The sequence below is a fragment of the Mustela erminea genome, chromosome 16, assembly GCF_009829155.1.
Source record: "Mustela erminea isolate mMusErm1 chromosome 16, mMusErm1.Pri, whole genome shotgun sequence".
NCBI classification, from domain to species: Eukaryota; Metazoa; Chordata; class Mammalia; order Carnivora; family Mustelidae; genus Mustela; species Mustela erminea.
In genome coordinates, this window is record NC_045629.1 from 69420255 (window position 1) to 69440745 (window position 20491).

Sequence of the window (20491 nt, forward strand, 5' to 3'; positions counted from 1 at the left end):
TCGCCAACCTGAGGAACAAGAAAGCTTCTGGGCAACTCTTCTACTTACCACTCCCCCGACACACCGGTCTCTGTTTCTCTTCATTATGTCTGTGAATTAAAAACAAACAACTGTTGGCTAATACCTTGCTTGACTTCTGCAAAACTCTTAAATTCTAAATGAGATTTTAGCTTTAACTCACCCAAAAATTCAGTATGTGAGTTCCGACAGTGAAGAAACATTGGTAATTTTGTTTGTTCTGCCAGTTCAAACTGTTTTTCAAAGTATCTGTATGATGCCAAAAAAAAAAATCCTTGTTAATTCTATTTTAGTGTGAAAAAAATAACTGTTAAATATTTTTAAGTTAAAGGACTTTTATTATCTTCAGATTATAGGACAGAAGTAGTGAACTCAGACATTTAAAACACATCTGGCTTAGTCAAAGGCTTTTATAACACACAACTTCCTGAAAAGGACACATCATTTTCTGGGATTACAAAATTATTTTCAAAAATGTTGGTTAGCTTTCCATTATAACTACTGGGTAAATTAGGTAGCACTTTACTACTGATCATTAGAAATAGCTATAATGTTTGTTTCCAGTGATGGGAGCTGTTCCTCAAATAATTACTTTTTTTTTTTTTTTTTACACATTTTATTTATTTGAGAGAAAGAGAGACAGCCAGAGAGAGCACGAGTAGGGGATGGGACAGGTAGCAGGAGAGGGAGAAGGAGCAGCAAGGAAGCTGATATAGGGCTCAGTCCCAGAACCCTAGGATCATGACCTGACCTGGAAGAAGACACTTAACCAAATGAGCCACCCAGGTGGCCCCTCAAATGATTACTTTTAACTAGGTTTTCCCACCAAACCCCAGCAAATGAAGCAGATACTTTCCCATCACCCGTGGGATCCGTTCCCTGCAGCACGTGTTGTTAGGGAAGAGCACACCAGCAGAGTCTTGCCCGGAGAGCTGGCTGAGCACCATCAGTGGAAGTCAATTCGCTGCAGCCAGGAGCCTGGCACAGCTTTATTCTCAGTGTTTTCCATGTTCTGTTATATAAGGAATTACTACCACTAGATGCAGGGATTTATTAAATAAATGTAAATAGCACAAAAACTGAAATATTCTATTTTTCAAAGATATAAAAACTACATGATAAAATAGCAGCCGTGGGGCACCTGGGTGGCTCAGTCGGTTAAACATCTGCCTTCAGCTCAGGTCATGATCCCAAGGTCATGGGATCGACTCCACACTGGGCTCCCCACTCAGTGGAAAGCCTGCTTCTCCCTCTCCTTCTGCCTGCCGCTCCCCCTGCTGTGTTCTCTCTCTGTCAAATAAATACATAAAATCTTTTTTTTTAATCTTTTAAAAATATTTTTTTTTTAAAGATTTTATATATTTGTCAGAGAGAGAGAGAGAGAGCGAGCACAGGCAGACAGAATGGCAGGCAGAGACAGAGGGAGAAGCAGGCTCCCCGCTGAGCAAGGAGCCCAAGGCGGGACTCGATCCCAGGACGCCAGGATCATGACCTGAGCCGAAGGCAGCTGCTTAACCAACTGAGCCACCCAGGCGTCCCTTTAAAAATCTTTTTAAATCTTTTTTATTATTTATTTATTATTTATTTAAATCTTTTAAATCTTTTTAAATCTTTTAAAAAAAGATTTTATGTATTTATTTGACAGATCACAAGTAGACAGAGAGGCAGGCAGAGAGAGAGGAGGAATCAGTCTCCCCACCAAGCAGAGAGCCCGACGCGGAACTCGATCCCAGAACCCCCAGATCACGACCTGAGCCGAAAGCAGAGGCTTAACCCACTGAGCCACCCAGGCGCCCCTAAATACATAAAATCTTTTTTAAAATAAATAAATAAATAAAACGACAGCTGTGAATATTTAGAGAGTACTTTATAAAAAGGTTTTTCAAGTGCCACATACCATTATCTCATCTGATCCACAAAATAACCTTTGAACAGGACAAGAGCTAGTGCCAAAGGATGTACGACCTCATCCAAGATCACAACACACTGTAACAAACTTGGACCCAGAAACTGAGTGCTCGAATTCCAGGTCTCAGCCAAAATGACTAAAAGTTGTGACATTTCCAAGAAGCTTCTTCTGGTCCCACAGCGTAATGAAAATAGCCAGATGCAACATGGTGCGTGTTCCTGGCAGTCTCACTCAGCGCGGGGCTCACTCATTCTCACTCAGCTCATGCAGCTCAAATGAAACTAGGAGTTACAGAGAGTAAGGGTCTTATTTTCCTACAGGAGTTTACCTCTACTAGGCACCTTAATTTTAGGGAATAATTTCTTGGTGTTTAGTTTAAATCTCTTTTGCTATATATTCCTCTATCTTATCCCCTTGAAATACAAGACAATCATTTTCCTGGAGTACCCCTTTGTCCTCTTGAAAATGCTAAATTTTCAAATGAGACACGTAAGTGCACTTCTTAAAGAGTTTTCATAATTTTGGTGGCTTTTTTGTCTTTATTACCCAGTGTTTCCCAGTGTTTAGGCTTTTAAATCACCTTTTCAGGTTCTGCTGGGCTACAGTAAGCAAAAATAATTTTAGTTAACAAAGTGTTGGGGCACCTGGGTGGCTCAGTGGGTTAAAGCCTCTGCCTTCAGTTCAGGTCATGATCTCAGGGTCCTGGGATCGAGCCCCGCATCGGGCTCTCTGCTTGGCGGGGAACCTGCTTCCCCCTTTCTCTCTGCCTGCCTCCTGCCTACTTGTAATCTCTCTCTCTGCATCAAATAAATAAATAAAATCTTTAAAAAAAAAAAAAAAACCAAAAAAAACCAAAGTGCTGAAATTTCACAGGGCAGGAAACAGAAATCTTTAAAGAAAAGTCACTATTTCCATAACCTCTACAGAAATTGAAATGTCAGCAATGAAGTGTGCTCCAGTCATTACGTAAACCTTACCATGGATCTGGCTTCTGGCTACACACCGCACACTCTCTGCTTCACGCTCCCCATCTACGCGGATCGTTCCTTTCACACACAACTCTATGTACAAAGCCACACAACTGAACCACAGATTTACAGAATCTAATGATCCCCTTGGGAATAAGCCTGCCCATCACAGCAGGCAAAAGTACAAATTATGAAAATAACAGATGTTCAAGCAACGTGCCTCCATTATTCTGCATATGAGAAAAGAAAGGTCCATACACTCAAGCTAGCTAGGTGTCTTAAGGAGGCCAACTATTCCTAATGACACAGACTGAGGACTTGACATGAAGGGCTTGACATGAAGTACCTGTTGTCTTTAAAGAAAAAAACCCACCATCCTAACTAGAAATAGTTACAGAGCAGCAGAAACTGGCCCTTATCAAGAGATTTCTCTGCTTCTTTTACTGTTTTTTTTTTTTTTTCTTAGTTCATAAATGAAAAAGCGCTGTTTACTTGAGTTAGATTTGCTCACTTTAGTGAAGCTGTAATTTGCTTTTGCCTGTATTACTGCTTCTTACATTTGAGGGTCAACAATAGCGGAGGACAAGGGCTTGAAAAGGTCAGCTTGCGAGTAGCTGTTAGTAATTAAGACTGAGGCAACTCCCCAAAGCCCAGAGCCTCTGGACTGGCCCATGGCAAGGACAGCCTCACTCTCTCATCGCTGGGGTTCCCTAAATCCCCGAACGGTTCTTTTGAAATCTTGTCTGATGCTGGATTTCTTTTCCAAAACAGACCTGCACAGTATTAACATTTTAAAGCCCCGGAAAAATCCCACAGCAAATTCTTCCCACTCAAGTAAACTGAGCTCTAAACTTGCAGCAAGAAAAGGGGATAGAGCACGGGGCAGACACTGAATAGACAGCCCAGGCTTCAAGGGTAACCCTTCCACAGCAAAGTCAAGGGTAACCCTTCCACAGGCTTCAAGGGTAACCCTTCCATAAGCAAAGGCTTATTCCTTATTTTCATGCCTTTTGGGTTTTTTGCTCTTTAAAAAATGCTTTTCAAAAACCCCAAAGAAAAAGATAGTCTGTATTTTCTTTAAGATGAAAATACTTCTGAGATTACCACCACAGTCGCAATTTCTTGAGCACTAACTGCGCCAAGCCTGTTACTATGATGCGCTTTACATACTGAATGTTAAGAAAGGTAGGAGGTATTATCCCCATTTCAGTGATGAGGAAACTGAGATTTACAGACACACAGCCACCAAAGGCAGTTAGGGTTCAAACACAAAGCTGTCGATTCTCCGAGAACTACTCTGCACAGTTACAGTCTGCCTCACTTACCAGCAGGCCTCGGTATTCTTTGGCCACTGTGTCTACTGCACGTCAGTTCTGTCTTGCCTACTAATCCATCACACCATTTTCTATTTTTCTCTTCTCATACATCTTCTTCCTGACTGCATTTTTACTTAAAACAACAACAATAAGAACCCCAAATCATACTCTGGTTGTCTTAGATGGTATTAAAGGACAGCTCAAAATCAAAATTCTTCCAAGAAAAGATCCAATAGTAAAAGCCGAGTTATAGGCTTTTTACTCCACGCTGCTCTGCAGGAATCAAAAAGACCCTTTCTCCTTATGAAAACTCAGTGAGCATTTACGGAGCACCCGCCAGGCTCGGAGAGTACTGCGCACGGTGCTATGGGCGCGACAGCACGAGTGAGGCTGGGTATGTGCTCCCAGAGAACTCGGACACCATCTGTTGTGGGACAGGAAGGCGGGACATGAATGTATTCTGGGACAACGTGAGAAATGCCGAAAGTACAGAGCACCGTGTGTGCAGGGAGGGAGCGGTGGGCAGAGGACAGGGCGTGGGGGTGTGGTGTGGGGGAGGGATATTTGTTTTAACAACAAACCAAATGGGATTCCTACTGCTGCGGTTTTTTACTAAATCCTTTGATGTTTGGGAATTTAAAATCTCAAACTGAACTGCCCATCTTTTTAAACTCTGTACCATACTTTAGTTTGTCCTTAGCTTCATCTCCTCTGGAAGACGCCTAGCTCACATAGCCTCACCTTATTAGCAAAGCCTTCCCTGACTCCCCCAGAAAGTCCTTCCCCCTGCTCTCCTACACCTTTTGTTAGCATTTTCCAACCCATTTTAATTACTTATGTCCTCTCTTATCTCTAAAGGCACCAGAACCAAGCCTATTCTTTGTATTACACTGAGGAGGCACTTGGTAATCATTTACTGAACGAGCACTAAGTTTAAACTCTTAGTACAGATTACCACCTGGGCAGCTGGCATCTGTGTTCAAGCATTAACTACATCCTGCTATATGTATTGTTTTAAGTTCTGATCTTAAGTTAATGGTTGGAGTATCCTCAGAGCAGTGAAAGAGAACTATCAATGTTTTCATTAAGACAAAAAAATTAAGTTTCAAGTATGTAAGTTGCATTTTAGAATCCGTCTGAATGCATCTGGATCAAAGTCCTACGACCGGAGGATCACTGTCACACCCCCGCCATCTGTCTGCTTCACAACATTCATCTTGGCCAAACACAGACTCTAAGGTGGAGGAATTAAGATCTGTGGGCTTCACCTACCAAACTCAAGCAGTCAACTATTTTTCAATTTAAATATGAGTATGTGAACTTTTAAGGTAAGTGAGTGACCTATAAAAATGATAGTCAAGGGCGCCTGAGTGGCTCAGTGAGTTAAGCCGCTGCCTTTGGCTCAGGTCATGATCTCAGGGTCCCCGCATCGGGCTCTCTGCTCAGCGGGGAGCCTGCTTCCTCCTCTCTCTCTCTGCCTGCCTCTCTACCTACTTGTGATCTCTCTCTGTCAAATAAATAAATAAAATCTTTAAAAAAAAAAAAAAGATAGTCAAGAGAGGTTTAGGATTTAATAATCCTCCGTCATCAGGTGACTGTCCCGGAAAACCACAGCATCATACATCACTGAACAGCTCTGAGAGGACTTAGTCTAATGTTCTATCATCTAGATAACGAATACATTGTTTCTGAAATGCAACAAAATGCTCATTAATAGACTTAAATTAAGTCTATGAGCTCATTTTTCTTTTTGGCCTATCACACTACCCACCAGTGTGCTGACTCCAACTTAAAGGTGTAGGCAGTGGGTTGTAGGAAGTCTACAAAGGTTGGGAACTTTGGAGTTTTCTGAGAAGCTCCCACTCTCCACATGGCTCCTATGAAAAGACCCTCACGTTCTAAGCTGACACTATCCAGAGCGAAGCAAGAGTAGGTTTTTCCTACTTTGGTGATTGATCATATAATCTCCTTCTAATACCTCTTGCTCTCAAATCCTTTATATCACTGATTGCTCTTAAATCATTCCACTGGAATGGTTCCTGCATGAATACACTCATAAGAAAAAGAACAACAAAAGTCTCCATCATGTAAAACTCATCCCTAACTTCCACCATTAAAATTAAGTTAGATGGTTAATCAGTTGGGAACTAGATACTTCCATCCCTTATGAATTCCATGCAGGTATGCATGGAATTTTTTTCACTTCACTTTTGATATACAAAGGAAAAAATGCTTAATCCTGATGCTTAATCCAACTACATTCTGAAAAAATAAAGGCAATTTTTTAAAAAATCACTCTTCTGATTTTACGATAATTACTAAAGTCAAAAAATTTCCTTACTTGAGCTGAGTATCTTTGGGACAGAACTGCAGTCGATCGAAATCTTTAAAAGACAAAATAAATAAATAAATAAATAAATAACAACTCATTAACTTGTACAGAACAAATCACTTTCAAAGTCACTGTAACAGGGCTAGGTTGGCACTTACCCAGTCCACACTCCCCGATTGCTACAACTTTCCCCTTATTGTTTTCAGCAAGATTTAGCAACTCCATTAAGTAAAGATCAGGGTCATTCTTTTCAAATTCATCACATCTTGTAGGATGACATCCAACTGTACTGAAAAACATATCTAGCACAAAATAATGTCTTAGGATTATTTTCAAAATATTTTTCATATTATACTTAACATGCAAAAATGACAGAATAAATAATTTCAACTGGTTAATTTTTAATAATAGCCATAAGCTATTTGAACTACAAGAACTGCATATGGTTAATCATATGATAATTTTTGGAACAGCTTAACAAAGCAGGACATGAATATGAAAATTGCCTTTAACATATTGGTAAAAAGAATTAATTCAACTTTCCAAACTTTGGTATTGACTGAGTCCTGCAGAATGGAAAATAAAACAATTTCTTGGAGAATGAAATGTCACAACCTAATTATATCTTTTATATTCACTATTCACATCACTTTCTTGTTTCATGTATTTAACATAACAAAATATATTTCTTCCCCTTAAAAAGGATGACTTAGAGGCACCTGGGTGGCTCAGTCTTTAAGTGGCTGCCTTCTGCTCAGGTCATGATCCCAGGGTCCTGGGATGGAGCCCAAGCCCTGCATGGGACTCCCTGCTCAGCGGAAAGCCTGCTTCTCCCTCCCCTCGCCACTCCTCCTGCTTATATTCCCTCTCTTGCTGTCTCTGTCCCTGTCAAATACATAAATAAAACAAACAAAAAGGATGACTTAAAGAGATGGAATCTGTTTTTTTCATTTTCTTAAGATTTTATTAACTTATTTGAGAGAGAGAGAGAGAGAGAGAGAGCATGAGGGGAGGGGCAGAGGGAGAGGGAGAAGCTGGCTGTCCACTGAGCAGGGAGCCCAACACCAGGGCTTGATCCCAGGACCCTCGGATCATGACCTGAGCCAAAGACAGATGTGTAACTGATGGAGCCACCCAGACGCCCCAGGATTTGTTTTTCCAATAAAAAATAAAGCTCACTTATTTGGAGATCATGCTCACTAGACTGCACGGAACACAAGTATGAAGTCAAAAAGGGCTTCTGAGTGGCTTGGCCCTGAAGCCCGGGAGAGGCGGGGAGCCTTCTTCAGCCTCTCCTGCAGATGTTTACACATAAAAGGAGGCATTAGTTTTAAAGCAGTGGGGCCACAGGTATGGGAAGAGGAGTGAAGAGGGCTGACAAGGGAGCTTCAAGAACGTTTAAAAGTGTCTCTCTTCAAGAATAAAAAGTATGGAAGACAAGATTCTTATATCCCCAGAGGCATCTGGGAAGGTGACTACTTTTACCTTAATCACTAAAAAAAAGTGACAGTGGATCCTGAAGAGAAGTATGCATTTTAGAAAGATTTCCATAAAAATTAACTTTTAGTAAGTAAATCAATATTTTGAAAAATAACATGGAATGCCTAATTCTTCAATGTCTAGCACAAGAAGCACACATGCCAAAACCCAAAACCAAAATAAGTTAGGTAAAATGAATACCAGATAAGGAGAGGTTTTCTGTAACTAGGATTTCCTTAGGAACCAATTCTAAAACTTCACAGATTTTAAATAATTGCAAAATGCATGAACATAAAGTGAGCAGAGAGATTATATATTATTACTTGCATTCCTGGGGTCTTAAAACAATGGTCTGCATGATAAATATTTAATAAATGATCCTTCACAGTTAAAGTTTAAATAAAAAGCAACTCACATCTTAAGCACATTACAACATAGAAAAATCTTACATCAGGAATTTGTGAGGCTAAACTGTATACCCAGTGAACTTAACTCTCATTAACCTTAAAATAATCAAAATAATGGTTAAGTATGTGAGAGAGAGGGTTAAGCAAACGTCTGATACACCGGTGGGCACTCAGAATTCCTTCACTTTAATCATGTCCCATTGCAATCAGTCTGTTTTCCTGTTATTTCAACAGTCACAATCCACTGTATTGCACCTGAGGCAGTTTTTAGAAAGACTTCTTCAAAATAACTCAACTCCTAATTTGGGTGAGTGGGGGGCTGGGGTAAAAGGAATATGAGGATACCATTTGTTTGTGCCAAATGCAGTGCCTCTTTACTGTCCTGCAGATTTCCACCTGTAATCATGAACTGAAAAAGAAAGAAAGAAAATAAGCCTACTTGAACAGGGCATCAACAACAGTTTCCCAAACATGCCTTCTTGCTGCCTTTTTCCAGAATGCTCCTCTCTCTTTGACTATCACACACTCATCATTCCTTTAAAATGTGGCTGAAAGGTCATCTCCTATTTCGAGTGGTCCCCAACCACCCCTCTCCACACACACAGGCATAAATACAACACAGAATTTATCACTACTACCCACTAAAATGGATTCACATGTCTGTTTTTCCTGTTAGATCAAGAGCTCCTTAAGGACAGAGATCACATTATGAAAGACTGAATAACTAAAGACTTCTGAATTTAGAATTCTGTTCATCTAAATTGGAGATTCAGTAGTGTTTATTAATTCAACAGTTCTCCAAGTGTGGTCCCAGAACCTCCAGGTAATGTGAGGGCAAAACTATTTTCATAATAATTCTAAGATGCTATTTGCCTTTTTCACTCTCACTTGGCCCCAAGGGTGCAAGGAAATATTCCAGAGACTACAGGATGGGTAACAGCACAACAGATTGACTGCAAAGACAGATACCCAAGTTCTGGAGTCTTCTATTAAGAGCCAGACATTCAAGACATGTTTAAAAAAAAAAAAAAGACAAAACAATTCCACTCACGTCACTACAATATTTTGGTTTGGAAAATACTTATTTTTCATAAAAATATGCTAGTTATATAATGGTTTACTATTAGTAGATACATATATATATTTTTTATTTCATTTATTTATTTGACAGACAGAGATTACAAGTAGGCAGAGAGGCAGGCAGAGAGAGAGAGAGAGAGAGAGGAGGAAGCAGGCTCCCTGTAGAGCAGAGAGCCCAATGCAGGGCTTGATCCCAGGACCCAGGGATCATGACCTGAGCCAAAGGCAGAGGCTTTAACCCACTGAGCCACACAGGCACCCCTGTTAATAGATATTTTATATTCTTCTTAGTTCTAATTTTTAATATTAACAAATAAAACCCACAAAGAGAAAAGCTCTTTGGGTCTTCAGGAATATTAAAGAACGTGAATGGGATTTGAGACCAAAAGTTTGACCATTGCTGAATTAACACATACTGAATTCTCTGTAAGGAAATGTATGGCTCCTGGCAGAAAGCAGGCTTCTAAAGACATAGCCCTCCGGGTCCCCCAGCAGTGAGAATGACTGTATTAAAGGAGAATGTTACAAAGAGCGATGTGTGGGCGCCAGCTACTGAGGCAGTGCTGCTGAAGCATGCGTCCTTCGAAAGAAGGGACGAACTAAGCACGCTAATGTAGATTTTTTTAAGCACCTCACTGAGCTAAAATGAAAAATTCCTTCTAGGTATGGGCCTCAAGAGAAAACAGGAGGAAGTGCAAAAGATGAGCAGATGTTTTCACAGAGCAACCTAAGTTTCTAATATAATAGGCACTGAGTATCTATTCAGGGAACGCAGCCATTATTAAATGCTCAATTGCTTGTAAAACACAGGGTGTTAAGATATTAAAAAAAATACTGAGAGAACATGACTATTTACTAACACCACCTAATGCTTTAATACAAAACCAGGTGCCCTCATCTAGTATTTCAATTCTGTAAAATAATTCCTATTCAAGTCTACCTTTTGTTTTATCTATAACTTTCCCAAACAGATGAAAAAATGAGGACAAGGCTAGAGGACGTAATTTCCCCTCGCAGGTCACAATGACGACACTAGGATGGTGGTGGCTTCCGCCATAAACCTGATAGAGAAAAGGGTATTTACAAATACAATACCATGTGCTTTGCACTCCAGCTTTATTTAACTCTCACAACTCCCTTAATTAGGCATTATTATCATTCTCGAATTACAGATGCGAAAAATGAAGCCTAGAGAGAGAAGCACCCATGTTACGAAGTTCTGAAGAGCGAAGCTGGGGCTGAAACCCAGGGGTGTGTGGCCGTAACTGTGCTTTTCATTACTACAACGTAACTGCAGGGCACTAAGTTAGATTCCAATTAGGAACCGCACCCGAGACATCGATGTGTATGTTTCAAATGCTAGGATTAAATTAGGATTAAACTACTCATGGCTGACACATGAAAATTCCAGAGCTTCGTATTTCGGAGTCTGCAGAAAAGCATTTTATGAAGTGATTTACCAAGCAGGGAATGACTGCATAACGAGAAATGAATACTGGAACGTTTATCCCTTCTTATCGTGGTGAACAGAGACCACTGCACAGAGCTGGGGCTGCGAGCTCAGAAGCCAGCAGGGTCCTCTCTCACTCGACGTAATTCAACTTAGAAGCCGCAGCTACAAAGTCTCCTGACACCACACCGGGGAACTTAACCTTATGTGTGCATATGTGGGCTAGCTTGGTATTTTTTTTAAATACTAATTAAAAACAAGTATCTATTCAGAGAATTTGACACAGAGCTAATATTCATTTGCTTAAAACTCTCTTAAAAAAGTAGAATTATCCTGATAATCAAATTAGTACTATAAAAATTAAAGGGTCTTCTCAGTTGTTCAAAAAGGTATATTCATCCTGTAAAAGCTAAACTCGGTGATAGATACAGGTCTTTCTGATGCCCGCTGAGTTCTAACAAATGCTAAGTTAGGTTATAAAATTTATTAAGAGTTGCATCTTGAGAAGCCTGATAATTAAAATAGGTTTTAAACACTTTTATCAAAGAGACTTTGCCATTTACCACACTTCTGCTCACATAAAGAACTAAGCATAGGCTTGTGTCACTTAAGATTTGATGTTTTACTTCATTTACTTACTAATACTACTTGTTGATAATACATATCCCCAAATGCCAAGTGTGGCATTAGCTCCTTCTCTTCTATTCTACAGTATCTTAACCAGAATTTAATTTTAAAAAAAAACTTAACAAAAAGTTACCTTTTTAACACCAATCTGGACAGCTCTCTCTATTACATCTTGTAAGTCATCTGTAAAAAGCAAACCCCACATTAAGAAAACCTGGTAAAAGAAATTTTCACTTACTTATCCCTTCTTGAAAGAAAATTACAAAAAAAAAACAAATATACCAGATCAATATTGAGTACACATATAATAATAATCAGCAATAACCCAAAAAGAAAAGAAAAGAAACCCATATAAGGCAAACTAGATGCCTAGTTATCCATTTAATTATATTTTATTCTGTTGACCAAAGGGAGAAGAGTGACAAAAATAGGAGATTCAAACCAAAGGTGAATTTGCTCACTATGATTTAAGTCACTTGCCTTAAGTTCGAAACTTGTTGGCACTGTATTTTTTTTATATAAAAATAAAACAATCATTAAGATCATTATTTTTGGAAGTGCCTGGGTGGCTCTGCCTTGACTCAGGTCATGATCCCAGGGTCCTGGGATGGAGCCCTGCATCAGGCTCTCTGCTCAGCAGGGAGCCTGCTTCCTCCTCTCTCTCTGCCTGCCTCTCTGCCTACTTGTGATCTCCGTCTGTCAAATAAATAAATAAAGTCTTTAAAAAAAAATCGTTATTTTTACTATAGCCTTTCAAAATATATCTGTAATGCCTCCCAAAGACCTCTTTATAAATTTTAGTTAATACAGTATTTCTGTAATTCCCATTCCCATTGAGGAAGGATAATTTTTATTTTGTGACAGTTTTTTGCTTTTCCCCCCAAATTTCTTGTTAAGTAACAACAAGCTTTAAGAGGCCTGAGGTAAATGGATGGCAAAAATCAAACAATTCTATCATAAAAATCCACTTATTAATTTCATATTTAATTACCACAGTAAATTTAGTTAGAATTCAATTATTTCTAGAATAGCTATAAAATTTCTTTTAGACAAAAACTATCATATTAGTGAACTTATACTAAGACAACTAGTTCTGCTAAATATTATAAACCGGAGTCTTACTGATACTGATGACAATAAAACTTATTTCATAAACACATCCATACATGCAGAGTCACAGAGCATGAAATTTATTAAGTGCTACAAGGGCACGAAAATCAGAATATAATTCATTCAATCATCTGTAGTACCTAACATCTTAGAAACATAAAGCAAAAACATTACCTAAACTTCTAAATGGAGGAGAAAGGGTAAGTTTTGAGGTAAGGCTTATGAAAGCTAATGCTGAACTTTCTTCTGTAAAGTGGTACCTGACACTCCCAGTATTTAGAGAGGCTTTCACTTAGTGTCACCTAGAAGCAATGAAATCAGCTCTGACTTGACTATTGGAATGTGCAGTTCCACTTCACCCAGACCACAAAACCAAATTTTCATGTTTGCATTTACTTAATAACAGGTACAGTCATTTTTGAGACAATACTTATAAACCAGTTTATTGGAGAAATTCTCCTTTCAAAAACATGTTGTCACCATCACTTACTGCTTCTTTGCTTCAGCTGACGAAATACGCTTTTTGAATGATTTGTATGAGAAATACAAGCCATTTTGCTTTTGGCTAAGCTTTCCATCAACCTTTGAGAAACTACTGTCTATCCCCACCCACCCCACAGGCATCTGGGCTCTGGCAGGACTTGGAGGAAAGGGGGAAGGCAAGACAGGGAAGCTGGGCAGCAGCCGGCCTGCTCCTGACCCACATTTGTCACTCAGCTGAAAACATTTCCAGCTGATCAGCTGGAAACATTTCCAAAAGACGAGGTACTACAGTGATGTTCAACTGCACCTGATTTTTAAATTATGTACCCTAATGTTCAATGCTTAAAAGAGTAATTAGACATCAACTGTTGTTTGGCTTTTATGCATTTCTCTATTTGAAATGATAAACTTCCTCAGAGAAGGCGGCCACTGTCATTACAGGTGCTTTACAATGCTCCTGGTCGCTATTTACCTAAGCAGCTTATTTATGTTTCCCTTTGTTTATAGTTTAAAACTATATGCATCTAAGATGCATAATAAATCCTCTTAATATTTCCCTTGTAAAGTGGATTATGCTTCCTGATCTCCTTGAGGCAGACAACTTGTCTTCATAGGAAAACTATTCATCTTAATAAAAGAAACATTTACCTTGATGCTTCTGAACTCCTCTATAAATTCCTCTGAACATGGGATCTGTCAAGTTGATACCGATATCTGTGGAAAACAAAAATAAATGATTAATTATAAGAGCTTCTATCTTAAACTTCTATGTTAAATAAAAGCTCCTGTTACTAAATTTTTCATTCACTCAAACAAAATCTAAATGCCTACCACTTGTCACTGTGCTAGACATCTGGGATGAAAAGATGAGTAAGACAGATTTCTACGTCTCAAGAAACTCACTGCAGAACTGGGAAGGCAGACCCATTAACAGAACGTGAAGAAATAATTTTAAGTAGACACTGGCACTGTGGGACACAGATGAGGAACACCCAACCTAGTCTGGTAGATGGCCCAGAAGTTCCCAGAAAGAAGGGATCTCTGAACTGAATCTTACAGGGTAAGTTAGAGTTCCTCAGTAGAAGAGGGGAAACGCAGACAGAGGGCGCAGGAGCAATGAATGCATCTTGCATGTGAAACGGCAGTGACTGTGGACAGCTATCGGCTGTTCTGGCTGCTGGAGAGAAATGGACGGAAGGGAGTGCCCCGAGAAGTCCGGACCCAGCTGGTTACAGACATTCGTCTTTAAAATACCAGCTGCAACTAGAAGCACAGACGGCTTGTAGCAGAGATGGGAAGATATCTCATTCTGGTATCTTTGGAGAAGGTAGATTTGAAGTGGGGCAAATGGAGTCAGTATATCTCATCTGGAAACAGGCAAGAGCTCATATTTACAATGAGAAGAACCTGAACTGGGCTAATGGAAGTAGAGATTCAGAGAACAGAATAAATTATTTCATTATTCACCAAATACCATGAAGACCAAGTCTGTGTTGTTACTATGCAAGGAGTGAGGGGAAAGGACTAAGACCCAACACATGGTCCCTGCCCTCCAGGAATTCATGGTCGCTACAGGAACTACAAATACACTTTGTGATAATATGGTGGACTAAGCAACACAAGGCAGGAAGGTTTTTCTTTATTCCTATGTTCCTGAAACCCAGCATAATGGTTGCCACACAGTAGGAGCACTAAACGTGTTAAGTCTATAAAGAATTGCTATGTGCTTGGGAGCACAGAAAGGGGGCAGTAACAGTTCTGGCAAAGATGACGAGACAAGCCTCCCAGCAGAGGCAGATCTTTAACAGAGCTCAAGCTTACAAGCTGACAGACGGAAAGGGCATGTAGGCACCTGCTGGATCTGGGCACAGGAAGAATCGTGCCTACAGAGCAGTGGTTCTTAGTGGAGAGCCATCCTGCAGCTCCTTCTCCTTCTAACCTACCCCCCTGCACAGCACTTGGCAACGTCTGTGTTCACTTCTAGATGGTGCAGCTGAGGGGAGTCACTGGCGTCCAGGCCAGAGGCCATGGATGCTGCTGGAAACCTACAATGAACAGGACAGTTTCCCAGAGAAGGGGTTCTCTGACCCCCAACATCAACTGCCATTCTTGATAAAGCCTGCTGCAGAGTGCAAGGGAACCAGGGGCATAACAGGACGTGAAGTCAGACCACACTGGCCACGGGCAACAGTAACACCTTCCTCATGGGGCACCTGGGTGGCTCAGCCAATTGGGCATCTGCTGTTGGCTTGAGTTGAGATCCCGGGGTCCTGGGATGGAGCCCCGCACTGGGCTCCCTGCTCAGCGGGGAGCCTGCTTCTCCCTCTTCCCCCGCTTGTGCTCTTCCTGACTCTCTCACAAATAAATACATAAAATTTTTTTTTAAATAGTAATAATACCTTCCTTATTTAAAATACACACCCTTTAGCTTTAGCACTAGGAGAATCTACAAGTTCTTGATGGCAAGGGAACACCTGCCTGCCTACAGACCCTTATGTTACTTCTGCTTACTTTCAGCTTCCTCTTGGAATGTTCTGATGTCTGCCAAGCTGGCCTTCGGTAAGCTGTGCTGCTTCCACACGAAGACAGACGTGACATGATGAATGGGAGTTTGGCTGATCTAGGAGATGGTAGGGAGAGTAGTCCAGGCATTTGGAAAAAGCAAAAGAAAGGCACAATGCAGAAAAGTTGGCAGATATTTCAGCAACAGTATATAGGCCAATAGAGGGTAGAAGATGAATTCACACCCCGTACCCTTTAATGGACCATTAACACACGAACACGGACTACAATAAATACAATATGGGGTCAGTGGAATGGCCCAGATCATAAGAATTCAGCATCCACTTTTTTTTTTTTTTTTCCAATTAAGGAAGGGAAACTAGATCGGGCAAAAGGCAGACTGAGAAAGGGAACCCAGGGAAAAGAGGAGAGGCTTTCCTGCCTAGAAAAATCCTTCACAGGGCTCCATCTACAATCACCCACCACGGATGATGGTTAGGGGCACAGACTTGGTCTGTATTTCTTCTACTCATTTCCCCTTTGTGCAGCAAAGAGATTAGTATTTTTCCAAAACAATCTCTTTACTAGAAAATAAAGTGAAAAACAAAGGAAACAAAAGCAAGCAAATCTAGCAAGTAAACTTTATGACACTTATTTTAAAAGTGAATGGAGGGATGCCTGGGTGGCGCAGTCAGTTAAGTGCCCAACTTTTTTTTTTTTTTTTAAGATTTTATTTATATATTTGAGAGAGAGAGCGAGCGAGCGCGCACACAAGTGAGCATATACAAGCGGGAAGAAGGACAGAGGGAGAAACAGACTCCTGCTGAGCAGGGAGCTTGACTTGGGGCTCAATCCCAGGACCCTGAGATCATGACCTGAGCTGAAGGCAGATGCTTAACTGACTGAGCCACCCAGGCACCTCAGGTGTCCAATTCTTGATTTTTGGCTCAGGTCCCGGTCTTAGGGGCGTGAGATCAGCTCCACACAAGGCTCCACACTCATTACAGAGTCTGTTTTTCCCTGTCCCTCTCCCTCCCACCCGCCCAATCCTCACTCTCTCTCTTAAACAAATATATAAAATCTTTAAAAAATAATAAAATAGGGGCGCCTGGGTGGCTCAGTGGGTTAAAGCCTCTGCCTTCGGCTCAGGTCATGATCCCAGGGTCCTGGGATCGAGCCCCACATCGGGCTCTCTGCTCAGCGGGGAGCCTGCTTCCCCCTCTCTCTCTGCCTGCCTCTCTGCCTACTTGTGATCTCTCTTTCTCCCTATCAAATAAATAAACAAAAATCTTTAAAAAAAAAAAAAAAAAAAAAGTTCTTACCAGAGGGGGACCTGGGTGGCTCAGTCTGTTAAGCATCTGACTCTTGGTTTTGGCTCAGGTCATGATCTCAGGGTTGTGACACTGAGCCCCACGTCGGGTTCTATGCTCAGCGCGGAGTTGGCTTAACGTTCTCTTTTCCTCTCTCTTCCCCTCTGCCCCTCTGCCAGCTCAAGAGCGCTCTCTCAGATAACATCTTTAAAAAAAAAAAAAGCTCCTATCACAAGTACTTGTGTTGTCAACAAACTCAAAAAAAGTAAACAGTATATAAGAATCAATTTCTAGCTTGAAATCGTTTGAAAAACTAAGAGATGGGAGGAGAGCATGGGATACAAAAAAAGACAAGGAAGAAAAGGACTTCTGACGGGGGGGCGTTGAGGAGTCATACATTCAGTGGCGTGTAATCTTGTAAGAATCAGTGATGTTTCTTTTCCATAATTTTTCTTTAACTGGCTGGCTTTAAAAGCATAACTGCTTTACTGTTAAAAACCAATTCCAGTATTAATAAGTTTTATTTCTCAAAACAGAGTGGAAAACTACTTGCAGCTAAAAACAAAACCACATCTCCAAACTGATGCCTCACTGGGCTTAGGGAAGCATGTCCTATCACAGTCACCTAGGATCTAGGGATATGAATGGACAATAAACAGGGCACTTAAAATTATTTCAGATTTGCTCAGCCTTCAGATACAACTTCAACTTCACAGAAAATACAGGAAATGAAAGGACAAGCTTCACACCAGCACAGCAATCAGACAAATCCTAAAGACAGACTTCTGTGCAGCCACCAGCCAGTGCTTCTCCGAGACAGTGCCACGAGGGAAGAAATGTGCTAGATCAAGGGGGTGGCAAGCTGTTGCCAACGGCAGACCGACACCTATTTTTGTTTGCCCCTGAGCTAAAAACAGTTTCACATTCCTTAATAGCTAGGGGAAAAAAAAAAAATCAAAAGAATAGTAGGGTTTTGTGAAACATAAAAATGATAAGAAACTCAAGTTTCAGAATCCAAAAAGTTTTACTGGAACATAGCCACACCCATCTGTTCATATAGTGTCTATGCCTGCTTTTGAGTGACAAGATCAGAGTATTTGTGATAGTGATCATATGGTCCACAAAATAAAAAACATATACTACGTGACCCTTTAAGGAAAAAGTTGTCCAACCTCTGTGCTAGACTAGATACAAAACTTACGGGCATCCAAGTATGTGGCTCCAGACTTGATACAGTTTTGGAAACGACCACCTTATAAAAGAGGCTCCAGAGAGAGCCTTGCTTGCCTGTTCCACCACATGAGGACAGAGTGAGAAGGCAGCAGCTAGAAACCAGGAAGAGGGTCCTCACCAGGATGCAAACATGCTACTGCCCCTGATCTCAGACTTCCCAGCCTCCAGAATTGTGAGAAATACATTTCTTATTTCTAAGCCACCCAATCTGCAATACTCCCTTGTAACAGCCCAAATGGAGTAAGGCAATCTAAGACATCAGCTTTTCTCTCAAGATGTACTTACCAAGTAGGTGGATTTTATCTCCCAATCTATCAAACCTGTGCACTCCTTTCCATCTCCCCCTCTACCTTAAGACTCCAGTCAAAGGCCACTCTGTTCCCCCTGCTGTTCTGCTCTTCCCCTGACCCAAGGTTTCTTTCATTCACAAATCAGATCATGACACACTTAACCATACTCCTCACTATTAGAATAAGAACCAAAGTCCTAACACGGTAGGACCCTGGTTCTGCTAATCTCTTTAGCTCATTCTATACCATCCTTCCACCCCCTCAGTCACTTCCCCATTTCTCTCCGCTAGAGACCCACTGGTCAGTTTTTTAGTTCCTTAAAAGTATCACGTACCCTCTTGCCACAGGATGTTCTGTTTGGAACCTTCTGCCTTTGCCTACTTAACTCAATCTTTCAGAGCTCTGTCCAAGTGTCACTTCCTCAAGGAAACCTTTTCTGACCTCCTAGACTAAGTTTTGTTCCTCACCAAATACCCAGAGAACCATGCTCCCTTTCTTCAGTGCCCTCTTCTTAGTAACTGTGGTAAAGTCATTAGTGCACTCACGAGGCTGTCTCCACTAGGAGACTGTGACCTAGCTTCTGACCACCACTGATGCCTGGCATTTGGCACACTGATGGCAACAGCAGAGACTCAGTAAATACTTTAAAATGAACGAATGACTAGACTGCTTAAGGGAATCAAAGACAAGGAATAGGAAATATGATCCAAACCCTAAGGAAATGGAATTATATAAAAAAAGTAGCCAAAAGCCCCAACCAGTCTGCTTCTAGAGCCACAGGGCAGGATCAGAATCCTGTTGCAAAAAAGCCAACTTTTTAATCTTACGGACCTAAAAGCTGGATGGCCCAAAGAGATAGTGATGCTACTAATTACTGCCAGCTGCTTTCTCATTGGCTCATGGAGGGGTGTGAGGAACTGCTAGAATAGGAATCATCGAAAGCTGTGCTTCTCAAACTAGGGGTGCCTGGGGCACCTGGGTGGCTCAGTCAGTTAAGCATCCAACTCTTGGTTTAGGCTCAGGTCATGATCTCAGGGTCCTACGATCAAGCCCCACTTGGGGCTCCGCACCCAGCAGGGAGTCTGCTTGAGGATTCCCAACCAGTTTCTTTCTGCCCCTCCCCCAACTTGAGCAAGCGTGCGCTTGTGCAAGCGCGTATGGTCTTTCTCTAAAATAAACCAATCTCTAAAAAACAAACAAATAAACAAAAACTATGGCTGTTCCACGGAGTATGTAACAGTTTGAGATTTCCTGGAGTATCAATTTCATTTTGGAAGATTTAAGGGATAAAATATCTTCTTAATTTTAAAAAGGCACTATATTATTTCAAAGGTAAATACAAAACATCCAAAGAAATGTAAATGCATCATGAGTTACACACCACTGCTGCTATCCCTACCACCCCTGGAATATGCTTCCCCCTATGCATAAATCTATTCAACAACTAGGGAAGGCCATACTTAAAATTTTTTAACACTGGCTATCTCAGGAGAGTAGGATTAAAATGTATTCAAATAAACCCACTTTCTTTAAGAAAGCTTTCCAAACTTATCTTACTGAAAGGTTCAAATTCCTTTATCAATTTTCTTACCACCATGGTACTAAAACTACATATGTTGTTTTACCATTCATTCCTATTTCCATTGATCATCACTGTACTAAGTTTCTGGGAAACAAACACTACTGAGTATGTGCCTTAAGAGTGTGGGCTAGTGGGAGGGACAGACATATAAATAAGTAATTATAAAATAATGTGTCAAAGGGTAGAGTCATGAAGTTTGAAAGAGCGGGTAAAAAATCAACCAGGCATGACGGTAGTCAGTCAGAGGGATATTAGTGGTAAAGTGACATTATGGTCCCAAACTGCAGCTCTAAAACTTTGTCCAAAGCAAGAAACAGCATGTGCAAGTGTTTCTCAAAGATGAAAGCGATGAGGCTTGAACAGAGGGCAGGACTGGAACATGGAAAGGTTTTGCA

General features: G+C 40.8%; 1 protein-coding gene across 6 annotated transcripts in view; it reads right to left on the reverse strand.

Moving 5' to 3' along the window:
- TATDN1 (TatD DNase domain containing 1) overlaps positions 1–20491 on the reverse strand; it is a 39633-nt gene that overhangs the window by 16431 nt on the left and 2711 nt on the right. For 4 of the 6 annotated variants that reach the window (XM_032315983.1, XM_032315984.1, XM_032315987.1 and 1 more), the window contains exons 2-9: positions 15691–15799; positions 13828–13893; positions 11720–11769; positions 8775–8838; positions 6702–6845; positions 6553–6595; positions 182–267; positions 49–89 (exon numbers count right to left, since the gene is read on the reverse strand). In XM_032315983.1, the coding sequence (XP_032171874.1) occupies positions 49–89; positions 182–267; positions 6553–6595; positions 6702–6845; positions 8775–8838; positions 11720–11769; positions 13828–13893; positions 15691–15799 (603 nt within the window). The remainder of the gene's footprint in view (positions 1–48; positions 90–181; positions 268–6552; positions 6596–6701; positions 6846–8774; positions 8839–11719; positions 11770–13827; positions 13894–15690; positions 15800–20491) is intronic. The other 2 variants (XM_032315985.1, XM_032315982.1) reach the window with 1 other exon arrangement.